This window comes from Mirounga leonina, unplaced genomic scaffold (genome assembly GCF_011800145.1).
Source record: "Mirounga leonina isolate KUSES-001 unplaced genomic scaffold, KU_Mleo_1.0 Mir_91, whole genome shotgun sequence".
Classification (NCBI taxonomy): domain Eukaryota; kingdom Metazoa; phylum Chordata; class Mammalia; order Carnivora; family Phocidae; genus Mirounga; species Mirounga leonina.
This window is the reverse complement of record NW_023270839.1, coordinates 19,889,123-19,913,762: the sequence shown is the minus strand read 5'-3', so window position 1 is coordinate 19,913,762 and position 24,640 is coordinate 19,889,123. Positions and strand designations below refer to the sequence as shown.

The window sequence follows — 24,640 nt, the reverse complement described above, 5'->3', positions numbered from 1 at the left end:
GTGGGGAGCCTGCTTCTCCCTCTGCCTGCCACTCCCCCTGCTTGTGCTCTCTCTCTCTGACAAATAAATAAATAAAATCTTTAAAAAAATAAGAGTAAGGGGTGCTTGGGTGTCTCAGTTGTTAAGCGTCTGCCTTTGGCTCAGGTCATGATCCCGGGGTCCTGGGATCGAGCCCCCCATGGGGCTCCCTGCTCAGTGGGAAGCCTGCTTCTCCCTCCCCTACTCCCCCTGCTTGTGTTCCCTCTCTCGCTGTCTCTCTCTCTATCAAATAAATAAATAAAATCTTTTAAAAAAATAAGAATAAAATATTAGTTCACACCAAGACATGTAATGACAGAGATACAATTTAAGAATATTTAGTAGTACACAGGAATGTTAGGCAGATGTTAGTGAAGAGTCTTCATTTGGAGGAAAGAAATAAAAAGAAGACAAAACTATGTTTCTTGTTTTGTTTTACGATTGAAATGAAATTGATTAGTTAAAAAAAAGAAGATAGTAGGAAGGGAAAAATGAAGGGGGGGAAATCGGAGGGGGAGACAAACCATGAGAGACTATGGACTCTGAGAAACAAACTGAGGGTTTTAGAGGGGAGGGGGGTGGGGGGATGGGTTAGCCGGTGATGGGTATTAAGGAGGGCATGTATTGAATGGAGTACTGGGTGTTATACGAAAACAATGAATCATGGAACACTACATCAAAAACTAATGATGTAATGTATGATGACTAACATAACATAATAAAATAAAATTTAAAAAGATGAAATTGGGGCGCCTGGGTGGCTCAGTCGTTAAGCGTCTGCCTTCGGCTCAGGTCATGAGCCCAGGGTGCTGGGATGGAGCCCTACATCGGGCTCCCTGCTCGGCCGGGAGCCTGCTTCTCCCTCTCCCACTCCCCCTGCTTGTGTTCCCTCTCTTGCTGTGTCTCTCTCTGTCAAAAAATAAAATCTTAAAAAAAAAAAAAAGAATAAATAAATTTAAAAGTACTGTGTACTTACATTTGGTTGAGTACAATGAGCACTGAACTCTAGGAGTTAGGATATCTAACTTCTATTCCTGACTCTGATACCAATTGGTTATTCAGTCTTGGAAAAGACAATTTACTTCTCTCTGTGACTCATGTTTTTCATCTATAAGATGCGAGACTTGAACCAGAAGATCCCTTAGGTTTTGGTGACTGTCAAATTTCTCATGTTCTTCAAAGTATTCTTCAAAAACTTGAAAGGAACTAATTCTGTGCCTTCCATAATTAGATAACAGAGAAAAATTTTTTATTTGGTGTATAGCAGTAAACATATGGGATTTTTTTTTTTTATTTAGTGCTGTTTGGAGAAAAGAACCTTAGGTATACCATAGAACATTAGGTATTCTTTATTTCATAGTTACAGTTGTTGCTGGATTTGTGGAGGAAACAAGTTGTTGGTCTGTGCGTACCCTAGAAAAGTTGGGAGTTAGAATACTGGAAGGTATAGATGTTTTTTTTTAAGGTTTTAGTAAAATATTTTTAATTTTACAATTAAAAAATTCCCCCAAATGTGGAAAATATCAGTAAGTATTATTCATATTAGGTAAGCAAATGTACACATTCTGTGAAAATATGCCAAACTCTCACTACCTACTGCTGTTAACATTTTGGTGTATATTCCTCCTGATTTTTTCCCCTCATATAAAATATTTAGCCACAGTGAGATTTTATACATACTGCTTCGTAACCTGCTTTACCAAACTGTGTATTATTAATGGCTTTCTATATTAGTAAATAATCATCTTCAGTTTGGTTCTTTTTTCTTTTTATTTTGAACTCATTTTAGACTTACAGAAAAGTTGTGAAAATAGCAGAAACAGTTCTCTTATATCCTTCACACCTGCATTCCCTAATGTTAGCATCTTACATAACCATAATATAATTATCAGGGACAGGAAATTAATATTGATAGTAACTAAACTATAGACCTTATTTGAATTATAATAGTTTTCCCATTGACATTAAATATTTTTCTGTTCCAGGATCCTATCTAGTATCTCACATTACATTTAGTTATTTCTCCTTTGTTGCCTCAGGTCTCTAATAGGGTCTTATTTTCTTCATAGTCTTTTCAAGTTTATAACAGTATCTTGTTTTTGCCTTGTTTTCCATGACCTTGACATTTTTCAAGAATATTGAAAAATTATTTTGTAGTATGTTCCTCAGTTTGGATTGATGTTTTCTCATGATTATAATGAGGCTATGCATTTTTGGCAAAAATAACACAAAAGTGATACCATAGCCTTCTCAGTGTATCATATTCAGGGATTTTTGGTATCATTATTCTTATAACTGGTGATACTTATGTTAATCACTTGGTTAAGTTGGTATCTGCAGGGTTTCTCTACTTTAAACTTTTTACCTTTTCCCTTATAGTTAATAAGTATCTTCAGGGAGATATTTTGAGACTATTTGGCATCACTTTTCTTTTTAAGATTTTTTATTTTTAAGTAATCTCTACACCCCATATGGGGCTCAAACTTACAACCCTGAGATGAGGAGTCACATGCTCCACCAACTGAGCCACTCGGGCACCCCAGTGACTCTCCTTTTTATCTTTTAAACTATGTACTTTGAAATTTGCTTTTAAAATTTACATAAATTAAATAACTTTTTATTATACAATTCTGTGAGTTTTGATATTTGCCAGCAGTTGTGTAACTATCATCATAATACAGGTATGGAACAATTCCATTGCACTCCAAAATTCCCTCACTTCAGGGGCGCCTTGTGTGGCTCAGTCGGTTAAGCGTCTGCTTTCAGCTCAGGTCATGATCTCAGGGTCCTAGGATCAAGCCCCGTGTTGGGCTCCCTGCGTAGCAGGGGAGTCTGCTTCTCCCTCTGCACCTCCCTCCGCTCCTGCTTTCTCAAATTAATAAATAAAATCTTAAAAAAAAATATCCTCACTTCTACTTTGTAGTAAACCCCTGGCAACCACTGTGCAATCCTCCGTCTTGCTAGTAGTTTTGCCTTTTCCAGAATGTCATATAAATGGAATCATATAGTACATAGCCTTTAAAATTTTAAATTATTTTTTTAGAATATAACTTTAATGTGAACAAATACAAGACTATGTATAAATGCTAGTTTTTACATAACTATGAGACAAACATGAAATACCATAGCTAACCCATTTCAAATGAATAATATTAATTTAATTAGAAGGATGTTAAGTGCAGGGGCGCCTGGGTGGCACAGTTGGTTAAGCGACTGCCTTCGGCTCAGGTCATGATCCTGGAGTCCCGGGATCGAGTCCTGCATCGGGCTCCCTGCTCAGCGGGGAGTCTGCTTCTCCCTCTGACCTCCCCCCTCTCATGTGCTCTCTCTCATTCTCTCTCTCAAATAAATAAATAAAATCTTTAAAAAAAAAAAAAAGAAGGATGTTAAGTGCAACTAAATTGTCAGTGTTGGGTTGATAGTAGAGATCTGTGCACTCAACCTTCTGTTTCCCTTACCTCTGTTCATTTAAGCTTGCTGTTACTGAGTGCCATTGAAAATTGGTCAGGCTGGGCTGGTCGGACAGTTTAGGGTAATCATACCTCACATTTAAGCCCAAATGAGTAATCCCCAAATGTCTTTTTTTAACAGGGCATTTCTTGATACTTGGAAAGCTGTCTTGTTTGAAGATAAGAGTGGAATGGTGGTGTTCTTGAAACCTGCATATAGTGTCTATGAAACCCCATGATGGGAATCAGGAATTTGGCACAGAGATGAGCTCTGCTCAGTTCACACAGATGCTGTCACTATGAACATGTCCCCAATTGCTAAGAGGCAGTACATAGCCTTTTGAGTTAGACTGCTTTTACAATAATAGATTTTGATGTTGCATGTATTGATAACTTACTCTTTTTATTGCTGAGCAGTATTCCATGGTTTGGCTGTAGCACAGTTCCTAATTCACCAGTTGAAGGACAATTGGGTTATTTCTGGGTTTTGGCAATTTAAAGCTGCTGTAACATTCGTCTTTACTTTTTTGTGTGAACATAAGTTTTCATTTATTAGGTAGATTCCTAAGAGTTTGATTGCTGGGTCATAAGGTAATATATGTTTAACTGTAAGGAAACTACCAAACTCTTTTATAAAGTGGCTATACCATTTTCAGTTCCTACCAGCATTTTCCTTTTCCAGTTTTCTGGATCCTGTTGATATTGTTAGTTTTATATTTTATTTTTTATCTACACCTTAATATAATAGGTTGTGTAGGGGTATCTCACTGTCATTTTAATTTGCATTTCTCTAATGACTAATGATGTTGAACATGTTTTCATGTACAAATAAGCCATCTGAAATAGTTTCTTTTAAAGAGCAGAAGGGTTTAGGTGTACTTTTTGATGAGTCTAATTTACCCATTTTCTTTTATGTTTAGTCCTTTGGCATTCTAAAAACTCTTTTGCACTCATTCATTTTTATCTCTCAGTAAATGTTATGGTTCCTTAAAACAATTAAACTAAGACTGGGAAATGTTTTGTCTGTACAGCACCTGACTGGTAATAGAATTGTCTTCACAGACCAGGAGTTGCCCATTCCAAGAGGGAAGGGTAATTCTCATCCAATACAGCTGCTCTTTTTTTTCCAGGTATATGTGGTATGTGGGCAACCACTTATTTCCAAAGCTATTTTTTTTTTAATTACCCACTTTCCTTTTACCCACTTTCCTTTTGTATTGGTGAGGGATAAGATAATATATTGTAAATCACTTTCTCTGAAGTTACAGAATTATGCCAATATTTGTCCCCCTACATCTTCAAGAGGAAACTTGTAACAAAGTCTAATTTTTGATTTCTTTTCTTTCAGTGGTGGGATCAGCAAGTTGATTTTTATACTACTTTCTTGCACCATTTGGCACAATTGGTGCCAGAAATTTATTCTGCTGAAATGGACCCAGATTTGGAAAAGCAGGAGGAGAGCATACAAATGTCCATATTCACCCCACTGGAATGGTACTTATTTGGAGAAGATCCAGATATTTGCTTAGAGAAATTGAAACACAGTGGAGCATTTCAACTCTGTGGGAAGGTTTTCAAAAGTGGAGAGACAACATATTCTTGTAGGTAAGAATTAGAAATTTTCAGGATTGGTTATAATTTCAATTTTGGTATTTTGTACTTATTTATGATGTATTTTATTTTGTGTATTACTATTTATAATATACTTAATCATACTTAATTTCCTTTTATTATGCACTTATAAATCTGTTTTTGCTTGTATAGCTTGTTTGTGAATATATGACTTAAACAGTTGTCTCACTTTTCTGTTCTCTAAAAGTATTTCAGAGATGGACTTTTGCCTTGTTTATAATATAGTCCACATACTCTTATCTGACACCCTAGGGCCAGGTGTATTTCAGAGTTCTAAACACTTTTCCAGGAGTGTCAGGGCAGGATCCTATCATCAAACATAGCATTTCTGTAAGAAATCTATGAATATTCACAGCAAGTGGTATAAATAAAGTCTAGTCTTATGTCATTTCAGGTCAGTTTTTGCTACCAAGTGAGATTTGGTGTCAAGGGATGGTGGACCTGTAGGGACAGTTGAAATTCAGTTGAGTAGAAAAAGCCATTGGTAGGGAAACTGGAAGCAGCTTTAGGCTTTTTGTCCTTTGTAAGAGCAGTTTTTTTTTTTTTTTTAAAGATTTTTTATTTATTTGACAGAGAGAGACACAGCGAGAGCAGGAACACAAGCAGGGGGAGTGAGAGAGGGAGAAGCAGGCTTCCCGCCAAGCAGGGAGCCCGATGTGGGACTCGATCCCAGGACCCTTTGATCATGACCTGAGCCGAAGGCAGACGCTTAACGACTGAGCCACCCAGGTGCCCAAGAGTAGTTGTTTTAAACATCAGGGAGCACACAGAATGTTTTTATTCCCTACTTCTGTCTGATGTTTTTCATCTTTTAGATCTTAGCTGCACTCTAGTTTTAGTGGGGTTTTTTTCCCCTTTTACTAGAGGTAGTTCAGGTTAGGAGTGAATTTTTATACTTTATAAATTCAGAGAATTGTTTTTGGCTTCACTATAATTCTAGGTTTCACTGGTTTACATATAGTTTTTTTTTTTTTTAAGATTTTATTTATTTATTTGACAGAGAGAGACACAGCGAGAGAGGGAACCCAAGCAGGGGGAGCGGGAGAGGGAGAAGCAGGCTCCCCTTGGAGCAGGGAGCCCGATGCTGGGCTTGATCCCAGGACCCCGGGATCATGACCCGAGCCGAAGGCAGATGCTCAATGACTGAGCCACCCAGGTGTCCTTGGTTTACATATAGTTAACAGTTGTTTAGAACATAGTATCTTTATCCTCTTCTTTTCTCAGGAAAAAAGGCAGCTTTTGTATTTTGTGTACTATTTTGCTACATAGGTAGTAAGGTTTATTTATCTTCTTTATATATATTTTAGCTGAAGCCCAATGAGTTTCAGTTAAAACATAATAGACATTTGCAGATCTCACTTCTCCAAAAGTGTCATGGAGACATTTTAAATTGTCACAGCTGGGGCAATGGTACTAGCATCTAGTGGGTAGAGGACAGGGTTGCTGCTGAAGCATCCTGCAGCACGGGACAGTCTCCTCTATCCGCAATAAGTAATTACCCAGTTCGGAATGTCAGTACTGCTGAGGTTGAGAAATTCTGCTCTAAATAGGTCAGTAGATCATATATATTTTCAAGAGTATAGTTAGGCAATCTTTATTTCCTAATAGCCTTTAAAATCATTTTTTAACTTGCCAATTCCATCTCTTTGACTCTTCTAAATCAGATATTTTAAAAATTGATTTTGCACTTTTCACCAATTTATGTTGCTCTTAATGTTTTCCTGAAAAAGTTAAATAAGATAGTGACTTTCAAGAGCTATTATTAGGGAAGAGATTAAGAGAGATTGAATTTTTTTTGTTCATTCAATAAATATTAACTGAATACCTACCATGTGCCCGGCACTGTTCTAGGTACTTAGGACATAACAATATACAAAATAAAGAAACATTCCTGCCCTTATGCTGATTACATTCTAATGAATTTTGTCTCTATCCAAGCCTCATTTACCGGTGAACAGTCAGTGTTTATGAAAATATGTTTATTAATGCAGGAAGGTAAGATGATGACAGATAATGGAAAAAACAGCTAATCATTTGTTACAAAACTAATTTTAATATGCAACTTAGCAGTCTGAAATCAGGTAAAAGCTCGAAGTAACGAGGATGATTTAAGAAGCAAAACCAAACCTATGTATTCAAATATGGCTAAAATTATTTGGAATTTAGTTTTTGAGACATTTTCATATTCAGCTTGTGCACCATACAGAAACTCATTCACATTATATTATAGTCGTACCTTAAACATCATTGGCATCCTCTAAATTTTGGAATCTAATTTTTAATCTTTTTCAGGGACTGTGCAATTGACCCAACATGTGTACTCTGTATGGACTGCTTCCAGAATAGTGTTCATAAAAATCATCGTTACAAGGTATGGAAATAGATCCATAAAATCTCTAAATTAGCAGGAACCTGGTGGCCATCTAGTCCAAATTCCTACCAGTACTTGAATTCCTTATGCAGTAGCTCTGATACATGAACATTTAGCTTTGGTTAAATAACACGATAGGAGAGCTACTACCTCAAGAGGCAGCGCTTTGTAAATTTTTTGTGAGATACATCATTTTTATACAAAAGACTGTATAAGGCATATGAAGAACTTAGAGAATAACTATGAAGCGAACATCTGTGTAACCACTACTTAGGTCAAGAATAGGCATTGTCAGCTCTCAGAGGCCTCCTGTTTATCCCTTCTAGATCACAGTCTTTCTCTTTCCCGTTGGATAACTTTTCTCCTGTGTTGTGTGATAATGGTTTTCTTGATTTCTCTTTTAGTTTATCACCCAAATCACACTGAATAGTTTTATCTGTTTTTGAGCTTTATATAGATGGAGTCATGCTGTATCTTTTACTTGCTGAGTAGCTTCTTTCACTCAGTATTATGTTTAATAGCTGTAGTTTGTCCATTGATCTTATAGTGTTCAATAATCCATGTTGTCTTTATTCATTGTACTGTATATGTAGATTGTTTCTAGTTTGGGGCTGTTATGAACAGTTGTGCTGTGAACATTCTTATTTGTGTATTTGGTACACATGTCCAGTAGTTTCTTTAAGGTGTATATCTGGAATAGAATGCTGAGTTCTAGGGTATGTGAATCTTCAGTTATAATAAATAATGTCACATTGTTTTCCAAAGTGGTTATACTAATTTATAGTCTCTCCAGCAGTACATGGGAGTTCCCATTGCTGCACATTCTTGGAAGATTTGGTCTTGTCAGTCATTTTAATTTTAGCCAGTCTGGTGGGTATATAATAGTATCACATTGTGGTCTTAATTTTCCTAATTACTAATGAGGTTGAGGGCTTTTTCCTTACTTTGTTACATTTTAGACAACTTTATTTTGAGCTGAAATGTATTTCTCAAATATTTGTATTGGTTGTATACTTTGTATACTCTGGACTTAGACAGATGTTGTTGATGTTATTGATGGTTCTCTTTAACATCCTGTTAAACAATGTCTAAGGTCCTGTGTAAATGTATATAACATCTTGAAGTTATGTTTGTGTCTTCCATAGAGTTGAAAGCGCTATTCATGTTATGAGACTGGCCTCAACATTACCACTTCTATTTCAGGAGGTGATGGGCTATAGATATAAATTATAGGTATTATTATAAGAGAATAAACAGATAGAGGAACCTATGATATAGTGTGGAATAAACAGATAAAGGAACCTATGATATAGTGTGGTTAAAATGTTTTCCCAACATTGCAAAGCTAATCACTGATGAGATTTATAGAGTTAAGCATTTGTTAACTTTACTCCATATTTCCATATTTCTTCATCACCTCCATTAATTATAGTATTTCTTATGCTGGAGAACCAAAGAAGGAATGCCAGAAGTAGAGACAGGAGGAAGTTGTTAATTTCTTCTCATTTTTACTCTGGGAGACTAATAGGGAAAGATGCTAAAAGTCTTAAGACCCAAGTTTTCCAGTTCCTCAAATTTAAAGACTTCTAAGCTTATGCTTTCCAGGCTTTGGGATTTTGTGGGTCAGTACAATTTGCAAAAGCTTTGGATGAGACATAGGGTTTTCAAATTTTTCTTTGGCCATGTAAGTTCAATTTTAATTTTAAAAAGGACACAAGGACAGCAACCAAATATACCTGCCATTTCCTATCATTTTGTAAAGGAAAAGACATTTTAATTCCAAGAAAGTAGGATAATCCCAGAATAAAGACCAGTCCTTTAAATTGTATCCATGTAGCTCTGTGACAGAGCTCACTACATTTCTTCCTTTTCTGGTTTTTCTGTAGACTGGTAAAAACTTGTTTGTTAAATTTTGGGAACCTTTTCATCAAGCTACCTTTAAGTTTTTAAAGCTTACCAGTTTACATCACCACCACAAAGCACTCTTTTATGGAACATACTTAGGTTTACTATCTTGAGGTTCTGCAGAGTTCTTCTTACAGAAGAAGGTGCTTACATGGTTTACTCAGGAACCTTTGAGTCATCAGAAGGATGGGCTATTTTATGACTAATAAAAGATGATGTCTATAAGCTTTAAAAAATATTACCCATCACATGTGAGTGTGAAGGGACAGAACACTTTTGATGAGAGAATATATTGATTGAATCTCTCTGGAATACCTGTATGTGTGATGAAATTTCTAAAGAAAAGCGTATGAATGACTAATAAGCATAATACAAGTGAGTAGTAACTTCCAGGGCAGGTAAGAGAATGGGACTCTGGATGATCACACAGGCAGTTTCAGCAGTATTCATATTCTCTTGGGGTGGGTGCTGGGTTCACGGGTGTTCATTTCATTGTTATACTTTGTAACTTACCTATACTCTGTGTATATTCTTTTGTATAATAAAACACTTCATAAAAGAAAAAAGCCATTAAAAAAAAAAAAAGATTGGAAGAGGTAAGAAGGGATATGTGTTGCTCCAGAGAAGAGGAAGAAGAGTGTAATGACGGGGGACAGACGGAAGATTGGATACTATGTGAAGAAGACAGGACCAAGAAAAACTTTTAGTGGCAGAACAGTCCAAAACAACTTGAGAACAAGAAAATAACAAAGTTGAAATTTTGAACTGTTTGTTCTGCTGTGTGTAATGTGATTCTTCATGATCTCTAGGTTCTCCGTAGTTTATCCCTTAAGAAAACCTACAGTAAGATAAATAAGGTCTTAAGATCTAACATACAATGTGGTGACTATAGTTGATAATGCTGTATTGTGTAGTTGAAATTTGTTAACAGAGTAGAACTTAGAGGCGCCTGGGTGGCTCAGTCATTAAGCGTCTGCCTTCAGCTCAAGTCATGATCCCAGGGTCCTGGGATCGAGCCCCACATCCAGCTCCCTGCTCAGCAGGAAGCCTGCTTCTCCCTCTCCCACTCTCTCTGCTTGTGTTCCCTCTCTTGCTGTCTCTCTCTGTGTCAAATAAATAAGAACTTTAAAAAAAAAAAAAAAAGAGTAGAACTTAAACACTTGTGGACACATTAAAAAAAGTAGATATAAAAAAAACATAATACAGTACTATTTTTTTTTAAGATTTTATTTATTTATTTGAGAGAGAGAGAGAGTACAAGCTGGGGAGAGAGGCAGAGGGAGAAGGAGAAACAGACTTCCTGCTGAGCAGGGAGCCCGATGCAGGGCTCAATCCCAGGACCCTGGGATCATGACCTGAGCCTAAGGCAGATGCTTAATGACTGAGCCACCCAGGTGTCCCAGTACTATTTTTTAAAAATAACCTGAAGCTAACCTCTGCATTTTCTCCTCAAAATAAACAAGCACCCACTGTTAAAGATTATTTTTAAATAGATAAATGTTTCCTTTATCTAAAGCAAGGAAAGTGAGTTACAACAAACAATATATAGGCATACCTTATTTTATTGCACTTAATTGTGTTTTGCAGATACTGTGCTTTTTACAGTTGAAGGTTTGTGGCAACCCTGTGTCAAGTCTGTTGGTACCATTTTTCCAACAGCATTTGTTCACTCCATGTCTCTGTGTCACATTTTGGTAATTCTCGCAATATTTCAGACTTTTCATTATTATTTTATTTGTTATGGTGATCAGTGATCTTTGATATTACTATTGTAATTGTTTTGGGCTGTCACAAATTGCACCCATATAAGACAGCAAACTTAATTGATAAAGGTTGTGTGTGTTCTTACTGCTCCACTGACTGGCTATTCCCCTGTCTCTCTCACTCTCTTCAGGCCTCCCTATTCCCTGAGACTGAAATGTACTGAAATTATGCTAGTTAATAACCCTGCGATGGCCTCTAAGTGTTCAGGTGAAAGGAAGAGTCACACATCTTTCACTTTAAATCAAAAGCTAGAAATGATTAAGCTTAGTAGGGAAGGCATGGTGAAAGCTGAGTGAGGGCTGAAAGCCAGACCTCTTGTGCCAGTTAGCTAGGTTGTGAATGCAAAGGAAAAGTTCTTGAAGGAAATTAAAAGTGCTACTCCAGTGAACACATGAATGATTAGAAAGCAAAACAGCCTTATTGCTGATATGGAAAAAGTGTGAGGGGTCTGGATAGAAGGTCAAATCAACTACAATATTCCCTTACAGCAAAGCCTAATCTAGAGCAAGACCATACCGCTCTTCAATTCTGTAAAGGCTGAGAGGAGTGAGGAAGCTACCGAAGAAAAGTTGGAAGCTAGCAGAGGTTGGTTCATGAGGTTTAAGGAAAGAAGCCATCTCCGTAACATAAAGTGCTAAAGTGCGAGATGAAGCAGCAAGTGCTGATGTAGAAGCTGCAGCAAGATCTCCAGGAGATCTAGCTGAGATTATTAATGAAGGTGGCTCTACTCAACAACAGATCTTCAATGTAGACAAAACAGCCTTGTATTGGAAGAGGATACCATCTAGGACTTTAATAGCCAGAGAGAAGTCATTGCCCGGCTTCAAAGCTTCAAAAGACATGCTGACTTTTTTGTTATGGGCTAATGCAACTGATGTCTTGAAGTTGAAGCCAGTGCTCATTTGCATTTCTGAAAATCCTAAGGCCCTTAAGAATTACATGAAAACTAGTTTGCCTGTTCTCTATAAATGGAACAACAAAGCCTTGATGACAACATTTCTGTTTACAACATGGTTTACTGTATATTTTAAGCTCACTGATGAGACCTACTGCTCAGATAAAAGATTCTCTTCAAAATGTGACTGCTCACTGACAGTGCATCTGTTCACCCAAGAGCTCTGATGGAGATGTACAATAAGATTAATGTTGTTTTGATGCTAACAGAGCATCCATTCTGCAGCCCGTGGATCAAGGAGTCATTTCAACGTTCAAGTCTTATTTAAGAAATACATATCATAAAACTACACCTGCTGTAGATAGTAATTCCTCTGATGGGTCTGGGCAAAGTAAATTGAAAGGTTTATGGAAAGGATTCATCATTTTAGATACCATTAAGAACATTCATGATTCATGCAAAGAAGGAAAAAACATGAAAAGGAATTTGGAAGAAGTTGATTCCAACCCTCAAGGATGACTTTGAGGGGTTCAGGACTTCGTTGGAGGAAAATAACTGCAGATGTGGTAGGAATAGCAAGAGAACTAAAGCTTGAAGACATGACTGAATTGCTGCAATCTATGATCAAGCTGTAATGGGTGACGAGTTGCTTTTGATGGGTGAGCAGTGGTTTCTTGAGATAGTCTTCCTGGTGAAGACTGTTGAAATGACAACAGATTTAGAATATTCCATAAACATAGTTGATAAATTATTGGCAGGGTTTGAGAGGATTGACTTCAATTTTGAAAGAAGTTCAAGTGTAGATAAAATGCTATCAAGTAGCATTGCATGGAACAGAAGAATTGTTGATGAAAGAGTCAGTCAATGTGGTATATATGCTTCATTGTTGTCTTATTTTAAGAAATTGCTACAGCCACCCCTTCTTCAGCAGCCACCACACTGATCAGTCAGCAGCCATCAACATCAAGGCAAGACCCTCCACCAGCAAAAAGATTACCACTTACTGAAACCTTAGATGATGGTTAGCATTTTAAACAGTAAAGTATTTTTAAATGAAGGTATATACATCATTTTTTAGATATAATGACAATAATTTAGATACTTAATAGACTACAGTATAGTGTAAATGTAACTTTTATAAGTACTAGGAAACCAAAAAAGTCATTTGACTCACTTTATCATGCTGTTTGCTGTTTTTCAGTGGTCTGAAGCTAAACCTGTATGATCTCTGAGGTATGCCTATATTCATACAATCATCCCCTTTAATCAGAAATAAATGTTTTCAAATGAAGCTTAAAAAGTTATGAAAGAAAAAAATTCTCATGGTATACTTTTATATGGAAAAAGCAAAATATATAAAATTATGCATTCAGTTTTTGGTGTTTCTTTTAAAACATTGTATATATAATACTTAACCATAATTTATTTTAATTGTTTACCTATTATTGGGGGAATGTAATTAGGATTGTTATTTTTTTTTATAGTAAGCAGTGTTGCTATAAACATCTTTTTTTTATTAACATATAATGTATTATTTGTTTCAGGGGTACAGGTCTGTGATTCATCAGTCTTACACAGTTCATAGCGCTCATCATAGCACATAGCCTCCCCAATGTCCATCACCCAGAACATCTTTTATAGATTAGTAGATTAATAGATTAATAGATTAATCTATTTTAGAGAGCATGTGTGTGGGTGGGGGCAGGGGCAGAGGGAGATGGGGAGAATCTCAAGCTGACTCCACACTGAGCGTGGAGCGCAACCTGGGCTCAGACTCACCACCCTGAGATCATGACCCAAGCCGAAATCAAGATTCAGATGCTTAACCAACCAAGCCACCCAGGCACCCTGCTATAAATATCTTTATGTGTGAATCACTTATCTATATGTAGGATTATTTCCTTAGGATAGGTTCTCAGAGGTGGAATTACTGGATTGAAAAATATGGACATTTCAGGAAATAGAAAGACCAGCCACAGATTAGGTGAAAGTCTGCAATACATGTATGTGATAAAGGACTGGTATCCAAAATGTACAAAATACTCTTAAACAGTAAGAAAATTAACAACCCAGTTAAAAAATGGGCAAAAGATCTGAAACAGACTTCACTGAGAAGATATATAAATGGCCAACGAGTACATGAAAAATGCTTAGCATCACCTGTTATTAAATTAATACAAGAATGAAGTACCACTACACACCTATTAGAATGGCCAAAATCCAAAACAGTGACAACACGAAATGCTGATGAGGATAGGAGCAACAGGAACTCTTAATTCATTCCTGGGGGAAATGCAAAATGGTACAGCTACTTTGGAAAACATTTTGGCAGTTTCTTACAGAAGTAAACATACTGTAACCATACGATCCAGCAGTTGTGTTCCTTAATATTTACCCAAATAAACGGAAAACTTACACCCACACAAAAAACTGCACAGGAATGTTTATAGCAGGTTTTTTCACATTTACCAAAACTTGGAAGCAACCAAGATATCCATCAATAGATGAATAGATAAGCCACTTTGGTATACCAGTACAATGGAATTTTTTTTTTAAGATTTATTTATTTATTTGAGAGAGAGAATGAGATAGAGAGAGAGAGTATGAGACCGGGGAGGGTCAGAGGGAGAAGCAGACTCCCTGCTGAGCAGGGAGCCCGATGCGGGACTCGATCCTGAGACTCCAGGATCATGACCTGGGCAGTCGCTTAACCAACTGAGCCACCCAGGCAGGCACCCCTACAGTAGAATATTTTTCAGTGATAAAAAGAAATGAGCTACTAAGAGATGGCAGGACCGTAAATGCATGTTACAAAGTGAAAGAAGCTACTGTGAAAGACTAGATACTGTGTGGTTCTAGCTGTATCACATTCTGGGAAAGGCAACACTGTGGAGACTAAAAAGTTCAGGACCTGGGGGATGGTGGTGGGAGGGATGGAGGAATGAATAGGTGGAGCACGGGGGATATTTAGGGTAGTAAAACTATTCTGTATGATACTGAAGTGGTATATACATGTCATTATTAATTTGTTAGAACCAAAAAAGTGTACAACACAGAGAACCCTAATGTAAATTGTGGACTTCAGTTAATAATAATGTATCAAAAAATAATGTATCAACATTGACTCCTCAATTGCAACAAATATATCACTCTAATACAAGGTGTCAATAATAGGGGAAACTGGTCGGGGGAAGAAGGGGTATATGGGAACTTGGTATCTTCTGCTTAATTTTTCTTTAAACCTAAAACTGTTCTAAAAAACAAAGTCTGGGGGTGCCTGGGTGGCTCAGTTGGCTAAGCGACTGCCTTCGGCTCAGGTCATGATCCTGGAGTCCCTGGATCGAGTCCCGCATCAGGCTCCCTGCTCGGCAGGGAGTCTGCTTCTCCCTCTGACCCTCCCCCCCCTCATGTGCTCTCTCTCATTCTCTCTCTCAAATAAATAAATAAAATTAAAAAAAAAAAAAGTCTGTTAATTTTTATGAATTTCAAAGGTTCTTAGTGCATTTTGCCAAAGTGCTTCAGGAAAGAATTATACCAAATGTACTACAAGTAGTGGTATAGAATCCCGCAGAACCTGCAGAAACCTTTAAATAGAAACCCTTTAAACTAAAACCTTTCAAACTGAACCCAACTTAAAAAAAAATTTTCCCCACTTCATTGAAAAGTGTATTCCTGATTGTTCTAATGTTGTTTCTCGTTGCTTATTCTGGAATGGTGAATATGAAATACCCTTGCATTGCTACTTTGCCATCTTCCTGGATAAAAGGAACAGGCTGTTTGTTTTGCCATCATCCTTGCTGACAGGGCCAAGGTCATTGATTTGATAAGTAGATTAAATTACAGAAAGCCACGATCACAGTAATGTAGCTTTGATCAAACAACCAAAATAGTGGCTGAGTTCACCTAACCAGGGTCTTCTTGTATCTTGGAAACTGATACCAAAACCAGGTCTGCTTCTAACATTGTTGTCCTTTTATTGAACACATTCCAGAGTCAATTACAATAAGTCTGGAGAAGAAAACAAAGCCCACTATGAGTCTTCTTTTTCTTCTCCCTTTCCTGTGTAATGTTTCTATCTTCATTTACTAAATTGCAATGATATGTCTATGTGTCCTTCATCCCCATCTGACTGTAAACTCTCTAGGACAAGGCCCAGATCTGACTTTATACCTCCTATGTCTTTCATAGTACCTGGGACATAGAGGCTTTCAACAAACGTCTCTTGAAATGAAGTGTTAAGGGGCGCCTGGGTGGCTCAGTCGTTAAGCATCTGCCTTTGGCTCAGGTCATGATCTCAGGGTCCTGGGATCGAGCCCCCCATCGGGCTCCCTGCTCCGCGGGAAGCCTGCTTCTCCCTCTCCCACTCCCCCTGCTTGTATTCCCTCTCTCGCTGTGCCTCTCTGCCAAATAAATAAATAAAATCTTAAAAAAAAAAAAAAGAAAGAAATGAAGTGTTAGGATCAAGAAGACTAGATCATATATAGAGCTGATATCTAACATTTAATTATAAAAATAACCATGAAGGTCTATTTTAACATCAGCCTGCTGTAATCCTACATGATGAGATTTATTCTTATATTGTCTTTGAAACACAACAGCACTAAAAAATAATTTACCCAGGGAATACAATAAAACTATCTTTTTAAAAATTCAAACAGTACAGAAAAATATAAATAAAAATTATAGTTGCCATTCTGTCCCATTGTACTTTCTTTGTTAAACTAAATACAATTTAATGTATGTACATCCTTACAAATCTTTATGTATTTACAAACATGTACACACATTTATATGTTTAGGAGGGGTGTGTGTATGTGTGTATGTATATAGATGGGATCTTACTGTATATCCTATCTTGCAATTTGTTTTCAACCTAACAGTATGTCATGGGGATAATTCTATGTTGATACATATAACAACAACTCCCCTGCCTTATTTAATTGTTGCATATATTCCTTTGCGGGATTATATCATCATATATATATATATTTTAAAGATTTTATTTATTTATTTGACAGATACACAGCGAGAGAGGGAGCACAAGCAGGGGGAGTGGGAGAGGGAGAACCAGGCTTCCCCTGGAGCAGGGAGCCCGACGCAGGGCTCGATCCCAGGATCCCGGGATCACGACCTGAGCCAAAGGCCGACGCTTAACGACTGAGCCACCCAGGCGCCCTATATCATCATATATTTAGCCCTCTCCTTTTTTTAGATAATTATGTTTCCAGTTTTTCACTGATCAAAAATATTGGAGTATACACATATACCTTTGTTTTCATATGAACCAATGTATATATATATTCAAGAATGCCTGAGGCTAGATATTTAGAGATAGATTTTCTGGATTGAAGGGTGTATGCATTTAAAATTTTGTTAGATTTTTGCCAAATATTTTCCTTGAATTACCATGAGCTACATTCTCAGTAAAAGAATATGAAAATGGGAGCACCTGGGTGGCTTAGTTGGTTGCGGGTTTGTCTCAGGTCCTGATCCTGGGGTCCCAGGATTGAGCCCCGTGTTGGGCACCCTGCTCAGGGGGAGTCTGCTTCTCCCTTTCCCTCTGCCCTTCACCCCCGCTTGTGTGCTCTCTCTCTTAAATAAATAAATAAAATCTAAAAAAAAAAAAAGAATATGAAAATGTTCTTTTTCCACAACTGTCCCCAATCTTTAGTCTTTTTTTACATTTTGCCATCTGTTAGATAGATTTCAGATTATTGAAGAATGTCATTATTTTAATTTGCTTATGTGTAGTATTAACATCTTTTCGTATTTTAAGTGTTTAATTTCTTCTATGTATTGTTTATTTCTTTACTCATTTTTCTATTGCCTTTTACTTACTGCTATGTTAAATACTTTACAAATATTATCTTATTATGTTTGTCTTTTAAAAACTTGTTTTTGGGGCACCTGTGTGGCTCAGTAGGTGGAGCATCTGCCTTTGGCTCAGGCCATGATCCCAGGATCCTGGGATTGAGCCCCGCATGGGGCTCCCTGCTCAGCGGGAGGCCTGCTTCTCCCTTTCCCACTACCTCTGCTTGTGTTCCCTCTCTCACTGTGTCTCTCTCTGTCAAATAAATAAATAAAATCTAAAAAAAATAAAATTAAAAAAACCTTGTTTTTAAGTGTGATTTATTGAGATATAATTTATATAAAATGAAATCTACACTTAAAGTGTACAGTTTGAAGTTATTGCAAACATTATACAGTTCAGTGGCCATCACCACAATCAAGACATGTTTTGACATCTGCCAGATACTCTTTGCATTCAGTTGCCTTGCCTCCATACCCCTAGTTCCCGGCAGTCACTGAACTGTTTTCTGTCCCTATATTTTTGCCTTTTGAGAATGTAATATAAATGAAATCATATAGTGTGTAGTGTTTCCTGTCTGGATTTTTTTCACTTAGCATAATGCCTTTGAAATCCTCTCATATATCAGCATTTTGTTCCTTTTATTGCCATTGTATGGATCTGCTACAATTTCTTTTCATCAGTTGGTGCACGTTTGTTTCCAGCTTTTATTTATTTTTTATTTTTTTATTTTTAAAGATTTTATTTATTTATATGACAGAGAGAGACAGAGAGAGAGAGGGAACACAAGCAGGGGGAGTGGGAGAGGGAGAAGCAGGCTTCCCGCGGAGCAGGGAGCCCGATGCGGGGCTCAATCCCAGGATCCTGGGATCATGACCGGAGCCGAAGGCAGACGCTTAATGACTGAGCCACCCAGGCGCCCCTGTTTCCAGCTTTTAAATAAAGCTTCTTTTAAACATTCATGTACAAGTCTTTGGGGAAATGTTTGCATTTCTCGTGAGTAACCTAGGAGTAGGATTGCTAAATCTTAAGTGTATATTTGATTTTATAAGATCTGTTTTCTATCTTTTAACTTGATCTATGCTATCATTTGTCTTGACATTTTAAATACATATATTGTTAAATTTGCCAGATTTTTTTAAGGCTTCTAGATTTTGTGCCTTGCTTCTATGCCATTCCCTATTCTAAGATTATGCTTTTACTTTTTTTTTTAAGATTTTATTTATTTACTTGACAGAGAGATAGAGCCAGAGGGCACAAGTGGGGAGAATGGCAGAGGGAGAGGGAGAAGCAGGCTCCCCGCTGAGCAGGGCGCCCAAACGGGGCTCAATCCCAGGCCCCTGGGATCATGACCTGAGCCGAAGGTAGTTGCTTAACCATCTGAGCCACCTAGGTGCCCCTAGTCTGTCAGTTTTAATGGTATCTTTGATTTCCTCTTAATACCTGTGTAATAGTTGATAATCTTATTTTCTCTTTCCCTTGTCCCAATTTTTAGTTGTAGCCCTTCTGATTGTTAGATCATATAATGTTTACGTTCTTCATCCATGTCCTTACTTTTGATTTGTATCTTAACTCTGCAATTAAATTTATAAAATGTTCACCATCTGTCCTTTTTCTGAGGTCTTCCTAGTCACCTCTTGATCAGATGAAGCTCATCCTCTAAGGGTTGGTGAACTAGTTTGTGGGTCAGATCTGATTCACTGCCTGTTTCTGTATGGCCTGCAAGCTAAGTTTGTTTTTATATTTCTAGGTGGTTGGGGAAAAGATAAAGTAGTAATTTATGATACATGAAAATTATGTGAAATTAAAATTCCTATTTCATGAAAATTATATAAAATTAAAATTCTAGTGCCCATAAATCAAGTTTTATTGGAACATAACCTTGCTCGTGTATGTATTTATTATCTGTGGCTGTTTCTGCACTACAACAGTAGATTTGGGTAATTCAACAGAGATTATATGACCCGAAAAGCCTAACACATTTACTATCTGTTCCTTTTTTTTTTTTAAGTAGGGCTTGAACTCATGACCCTGAGATCAAGACCTGAGCTGAGATCCAGAGTCAGATGCTTTACTGACTGAGCATCCAGGCACCCCACTATCTGTTCCTTTATACATAAAGTTTGCTGATCTCTGTTCAAGTAGGTTTCTCAGGAAGGGCTCACATATACAGTATTCCCGATGTTCCGACATGTTCAGAATTGTATTTTTATAGCTTAACAACTGAGCCACCCAGGCGTCCCACCAGTCTAATATTCTTATACTGTGTTATTTCATCTTTTTGCCAGAAAGCCTCAGGACATTCATCTTTAAAGTCTTAGAATTTTAGTAGGATATACTTCAGAGTTGATCATATTAGGTGAGTTTTAGTTACTCATGGGTGCTTTCAGTGTGTAGATTCAGGTCTTCTTTTATTTTAGGAAATTTCCTTAGATTACAGTTTTAAGTATCAGCTCTGTTCCATTTTTCAGATTTTCTTCTTTGGTGACTCCAGTTAATGCCTGTTTTCTGTTGCAACCCCTTTCTCTCTGACCTTGTATTTCTTTAATTATCGCATTTTCATTTCTTGATTGTTTCTCCTGCTTTGTTTAATGTTATTTATTAATTTTTCATTTGAATGTATTGTCTTGGACACCTTATAATTTAGAATTCATTTCTGATAGGATTTTCTAGTTCTCTTCTGGTTTTTGTTTTTTTTTCCTGAGTTCAGTCAGGTCTCATTTATTCCTTTTTTGTCCACTTCTGTTCTTAGTTTATTTCTAATTAAAGGTGCTTTAATCTGATTAAGGGTTTTCATATCCCCCAAATGCTTGTTTGAGGCTATGTAATTAAGTTTGAAACATTAGATTACAGTTTTCTTCAGCTTTGTGATTGGGTTTTGGCTCTTACTGCATTTTTTGCCTTTCTTTTTTGGTAATAGTTCTGTATGAATATGGTCTACTTCTTTTTTATTTCATGGACAGTGTCCACAAGTGCTCTCTTCTATAAGTTTGGTCCTCTTCTGTGTAATTTCTTTTATAGATGATGGTGGTGGTAGAGGTGAGGTGAGGAGAGTGGCCCTGTGTTGTTTCTCTCATTTCTGTAGGATCCTTAATTTTCCCTTTTTATTTCCTTTTTTCATTTACTGCCACACTGTTAAGGTTTATCACTTTTTTTTAATGTATTTCATTTTCCTCCAAAAGCAGTGCTTCTCTCAGGTTGCCACTTCTGGTCATGCTCACTTTTGATCTTTCCCTGGGAACTGCCAAGTCTCAATCTATGTTCCTCAACATTGGGTGTGACTTTGTGTATGCTTCACCTAAGTCCTCTGTACCTCTCTGTTTTCTTTCATGGAATCTCTTAAGCTCCTCTCTCGTCTGCATTTGTAGGCTTGAAGCGATAGGCAATAGGAACTCTAATGGAACAAGTCATTTGAAGGCCGTGGCATTTATTTTTCATCTCTCAGTAATGCTGCAGACATAAATCGTGTGGTTTTATTGCTCTCCTTGTTTATTTTATGTTTTGGAGAGGGAGGTTTTGGGAAAGATTCAAAATCAGGCCACTGTCATCATCCTATATCAGGATTCATATATGTTGCATCATTTATTTTTTTATTTGCAGGAACCCTGAAAGGAAAAATACATAGTAAATGATAATAATAAAAGTAAAAGTAAATAATTTTAATTGCAGTGGAACATCAAATAGATGTAAATACTGTAAACATTTTTTAACTATATAAGTATTATAATGATTTTTAGAAGTGTGTTTAAGCAGAAAAATGTCATTACTCAAGCATTCTAGGTGTTGCATAGTGGGCTGTTTTGTTTTGTTTTGTTTTGTTTTTGCATACTTCACAGTCTGTTCTCCATTAGTACACAATTTTAAAAACTATTATTTAAAAGTTAGATGTTTCAAAGCATATTTGTTTCAAAATTTTGTCAGTTTTGAAGGCTCATTTTTGTTGTGATTAAGTATTCAGATTTTTATTTATTTTGGTTAACTAAAATGGTTTTTGGTTTATTTGGTTTCTATTATATTAATGGCAATTAAGGTTTAAGTATTGGGGAGCATTTATTATTTGAGTCATCTTCATCCTTCTTGCTTTGTAATATGTTTGAAATCAAGACAAACTCATTTTTCATTTATCAGATGCATACTTCTACTGGAGGGGGATTTTGTGACTGTGGAGACACAGAGGCATGGAAAACTGGCCCTTTTTGTGTAAGTCATGAACCTGGAAGAGCAGGTACTACAAAAGAGGTAAGAATAGTATTTTTAAAAATTGCTAATTATTTTAAGCTTGATGCACTTAGATAGAAAGAAATGTTATGTGTATGGGTTAAACTCAATTCCATTAAAAAGCCTGCTTTTTATGTTCCAGTATTTAAATGTAAGGAGTTTTATTCCACTCTGTATTCTTTGTCTAAAGAGTGAATTTCTTCTGCTTGTTAAGCAGTCAATTTGATAAGTAAGAGTAAACGACATATAAGGCTAAAAGAGCAAATGGAACAGTAGAACTGACATGTAACTTCAGTAATTCCTTTTCTTAAAGAAAAAACAGTCAATAAATTGATTATCTGCTATATATCCTAATCAAGAAAAGTGAGTAAGCCCAGATAAAGGCTATTAGGAAGGAGAATGAGGAAAAAACAAAAACCCACAGATACAGAAGAAATTAAAAGGGTATAAAAGACTCTTGATAAGACTGTGCAAGTACATTTGAAAAATGGATTATTTTATCAGACTGTATAAAATTTCATGATTTTTTTCAAACATGGAGAAAATTTGAACAGTTAATAACCAATGAAGAAATTTGGAATGTTGTTATAAGAAAGTACTTCCTAATAAGTACTTCCTATGTTCAAATGGTTTCACAGAGTAACCCTTTTCAGAACTGTAAGAAATAGTTTTTGTACTCTTTAAACTGTTCCAGATAATCCTCTAGCATTGAATACCCCTAGGGCCCAGATTTTGATCTCTTTAAGTACTATTACCCACTAAAAGAACTCAGGGCTTGTAAAAATACCTGACCAGGTCTGAGTCAAGGAATAGGTAAGCTTATGAGGATGGGTTTGTGTCTAAAGAATCTAGGACCCAGCTTGAAAGAGCTGTCATTGATCGGAGTTGGACAATTGGAACATCAAAATAATAATAATAACTACTATAACTGATTGAATCATAATATATGAAAATTCATGAGTGCCTAATAAAACTTGCAGAGAACTTAAACAAACAAATAATTTTGCCATGGCAGTGGTTCGTTGCTATGGCAATGGTTATTATATTAATTTCTCACTTTAAAAACTGGTAATTAAAGAGAATGAACTAAGCATTTATTCTACCATTTTTTTTATTTTTTTATTTTTTTTAAAGATTTTATTTATTTATTTGAGAGAGAGAGAATGAGAGAGAGCGAGTACATGAGAGGGGGGAGGGTCAGAGGGAGAAGCAGACTCCCTGCCGAGCAGGGAGCCTGATGCGGGACTCGATACTGGGACTCCAGGATCATGACCTGAGCCGAAGGCAGTCGCTTAACGAACTGAGCCACCCAGGCGCCCTCTACCATTTTTTTTAAAGATTTTATTTATTTTAGAGAGGGAGAGAGCGTGTGTGAGAGCAGGAGTGGGGGGAGGGGCAGAGGGAGAGAGAGAATTTGAAGCAGACCACGTCCTGAACTCGCTCTGAACTGGGAGCCCTACTTGGGGCTCTATCCCACGACCCTGAGATCATGACCTGAGCCGAAATTGAGAGTTGGACGCTTAACCAACTGAGTCACTCAGGAGGCCCTATTCTACCTTTTCAATAGGAATTGTATTTCATGGTAAACAAGTCTTTCCAGTTTATGAGGTAAAGCTCTTCTTTCTAGGTGATTGCTAGCTAGCTAATAGAGACGGGATAATAGAATTAGAATAATCAACATTTTGCAAACCTTGAGGAAATATTTGATTCAGGCAAGGCTCATTAATGGATGCTAAATCCATTAAGACATGAGTTGATAAAGAACAATATTCACATAGTTCTAAATTGTCATGTCATAGATTACTTGCTAGGCATACAGAAAAAAAGTGAAACTTTATAATGGAGATACCATATTGTCATCTCCTGAAACTGGTCATCAGTATTAGCATCATTACTAATAGTGGGGTGATATGGCATAATGAGCCTCCTCACAGGATGTAAAATAAAGTACATAGGTTAACATCTAAAAATCAGCTCACTTGGCAGCACATATGCTAAAATTGAAATGATAAAGAGAAGATTAGCATGGCCCCTGTGTAAGGATGACACACAAACTGGTGAAGTGTTCCATATGTTTATGATTTCACTCATATGTGGAATTTAAGAAACAAAACAGATGAACATAAGGGAAAGAAAAAAAAAAGAGAGAGGGAGACAAACCATAAGAGACTCTTAACTATAGAGAATAAACTGAGGGTTGCTGGGGGCAGGGGGATGGGCTAAATGGGTGATGGATATTAAAGAGGGCACTGTGATAAGCACTGGGTGTTATATGTAAGTGATGAATCACTAAATTCTACTCCTGAAACTAGTATTACACTATATATGTTAACTACAAGAAATTTGAAATACTGGGAAAAAATAAAATTTTCTAAAAACTGAAAAAAACAAAACCTCATGATCATCTTAATGGATGTTGCAACGACGTGGATGAACTAGAGGGTATTATGCTAAGCGAAATAAGTCAATCAGAGAAAGACATGTATCATATGATCTCACTGATATAAGGAATTCTTAATCTCAGGAAACAAACTGAGGGTTGCTGGAATGGTGGGGGGTGGGAGGGATGGGGTGGCTGG

At 36.8% G+C, this 24,640-nt stretch overlaps 1 protein-coding gene and 1 non-coding gene across 4 annotated transcripts in view; both read left to right on the top strand.

Moving 5' to 3' along the window:
- Window positions 1-24,640, top strand: part of UBR1 (ubiquitin protein ligase E3 component n-recognin 1) — a 149,906-nt gene that overhangs the window by 9,969 nt on the left and 115,297 nt on the right. For 2 of the 3 annotated variants that reach the window (XM_034994128.1, XM_034994129.1), the window contains exons 2-4: window positions 4,816-5,072; window positions 7,392-7,470; window positions 21,972-22,082. In XM_034994128.1, coding sequence (XP_034850019.1) covers window positions 4,816-5,072; window positions 7,392-7,470; window positions 21,972-22,082 — 447 coding nt within the window. Of the gene's footprint in view, window positions 1-4,815; window positions 5,073-7,389; window positions 7,471-13,235; window positions 13,268-21,971; window positions 22,083-24,640 lie in introns of those variants that run through there. The other variant, XM_034994130.1, reaches the window with a different exon arrangement.
- On the top strand, window positions 24,035-24,138 carry LOC118003822. The gene has a single exon (XR_004677437.1). It is a non-coding gene; the product is annotated as a U6 spliceosomal RNA (small nuclear RNA).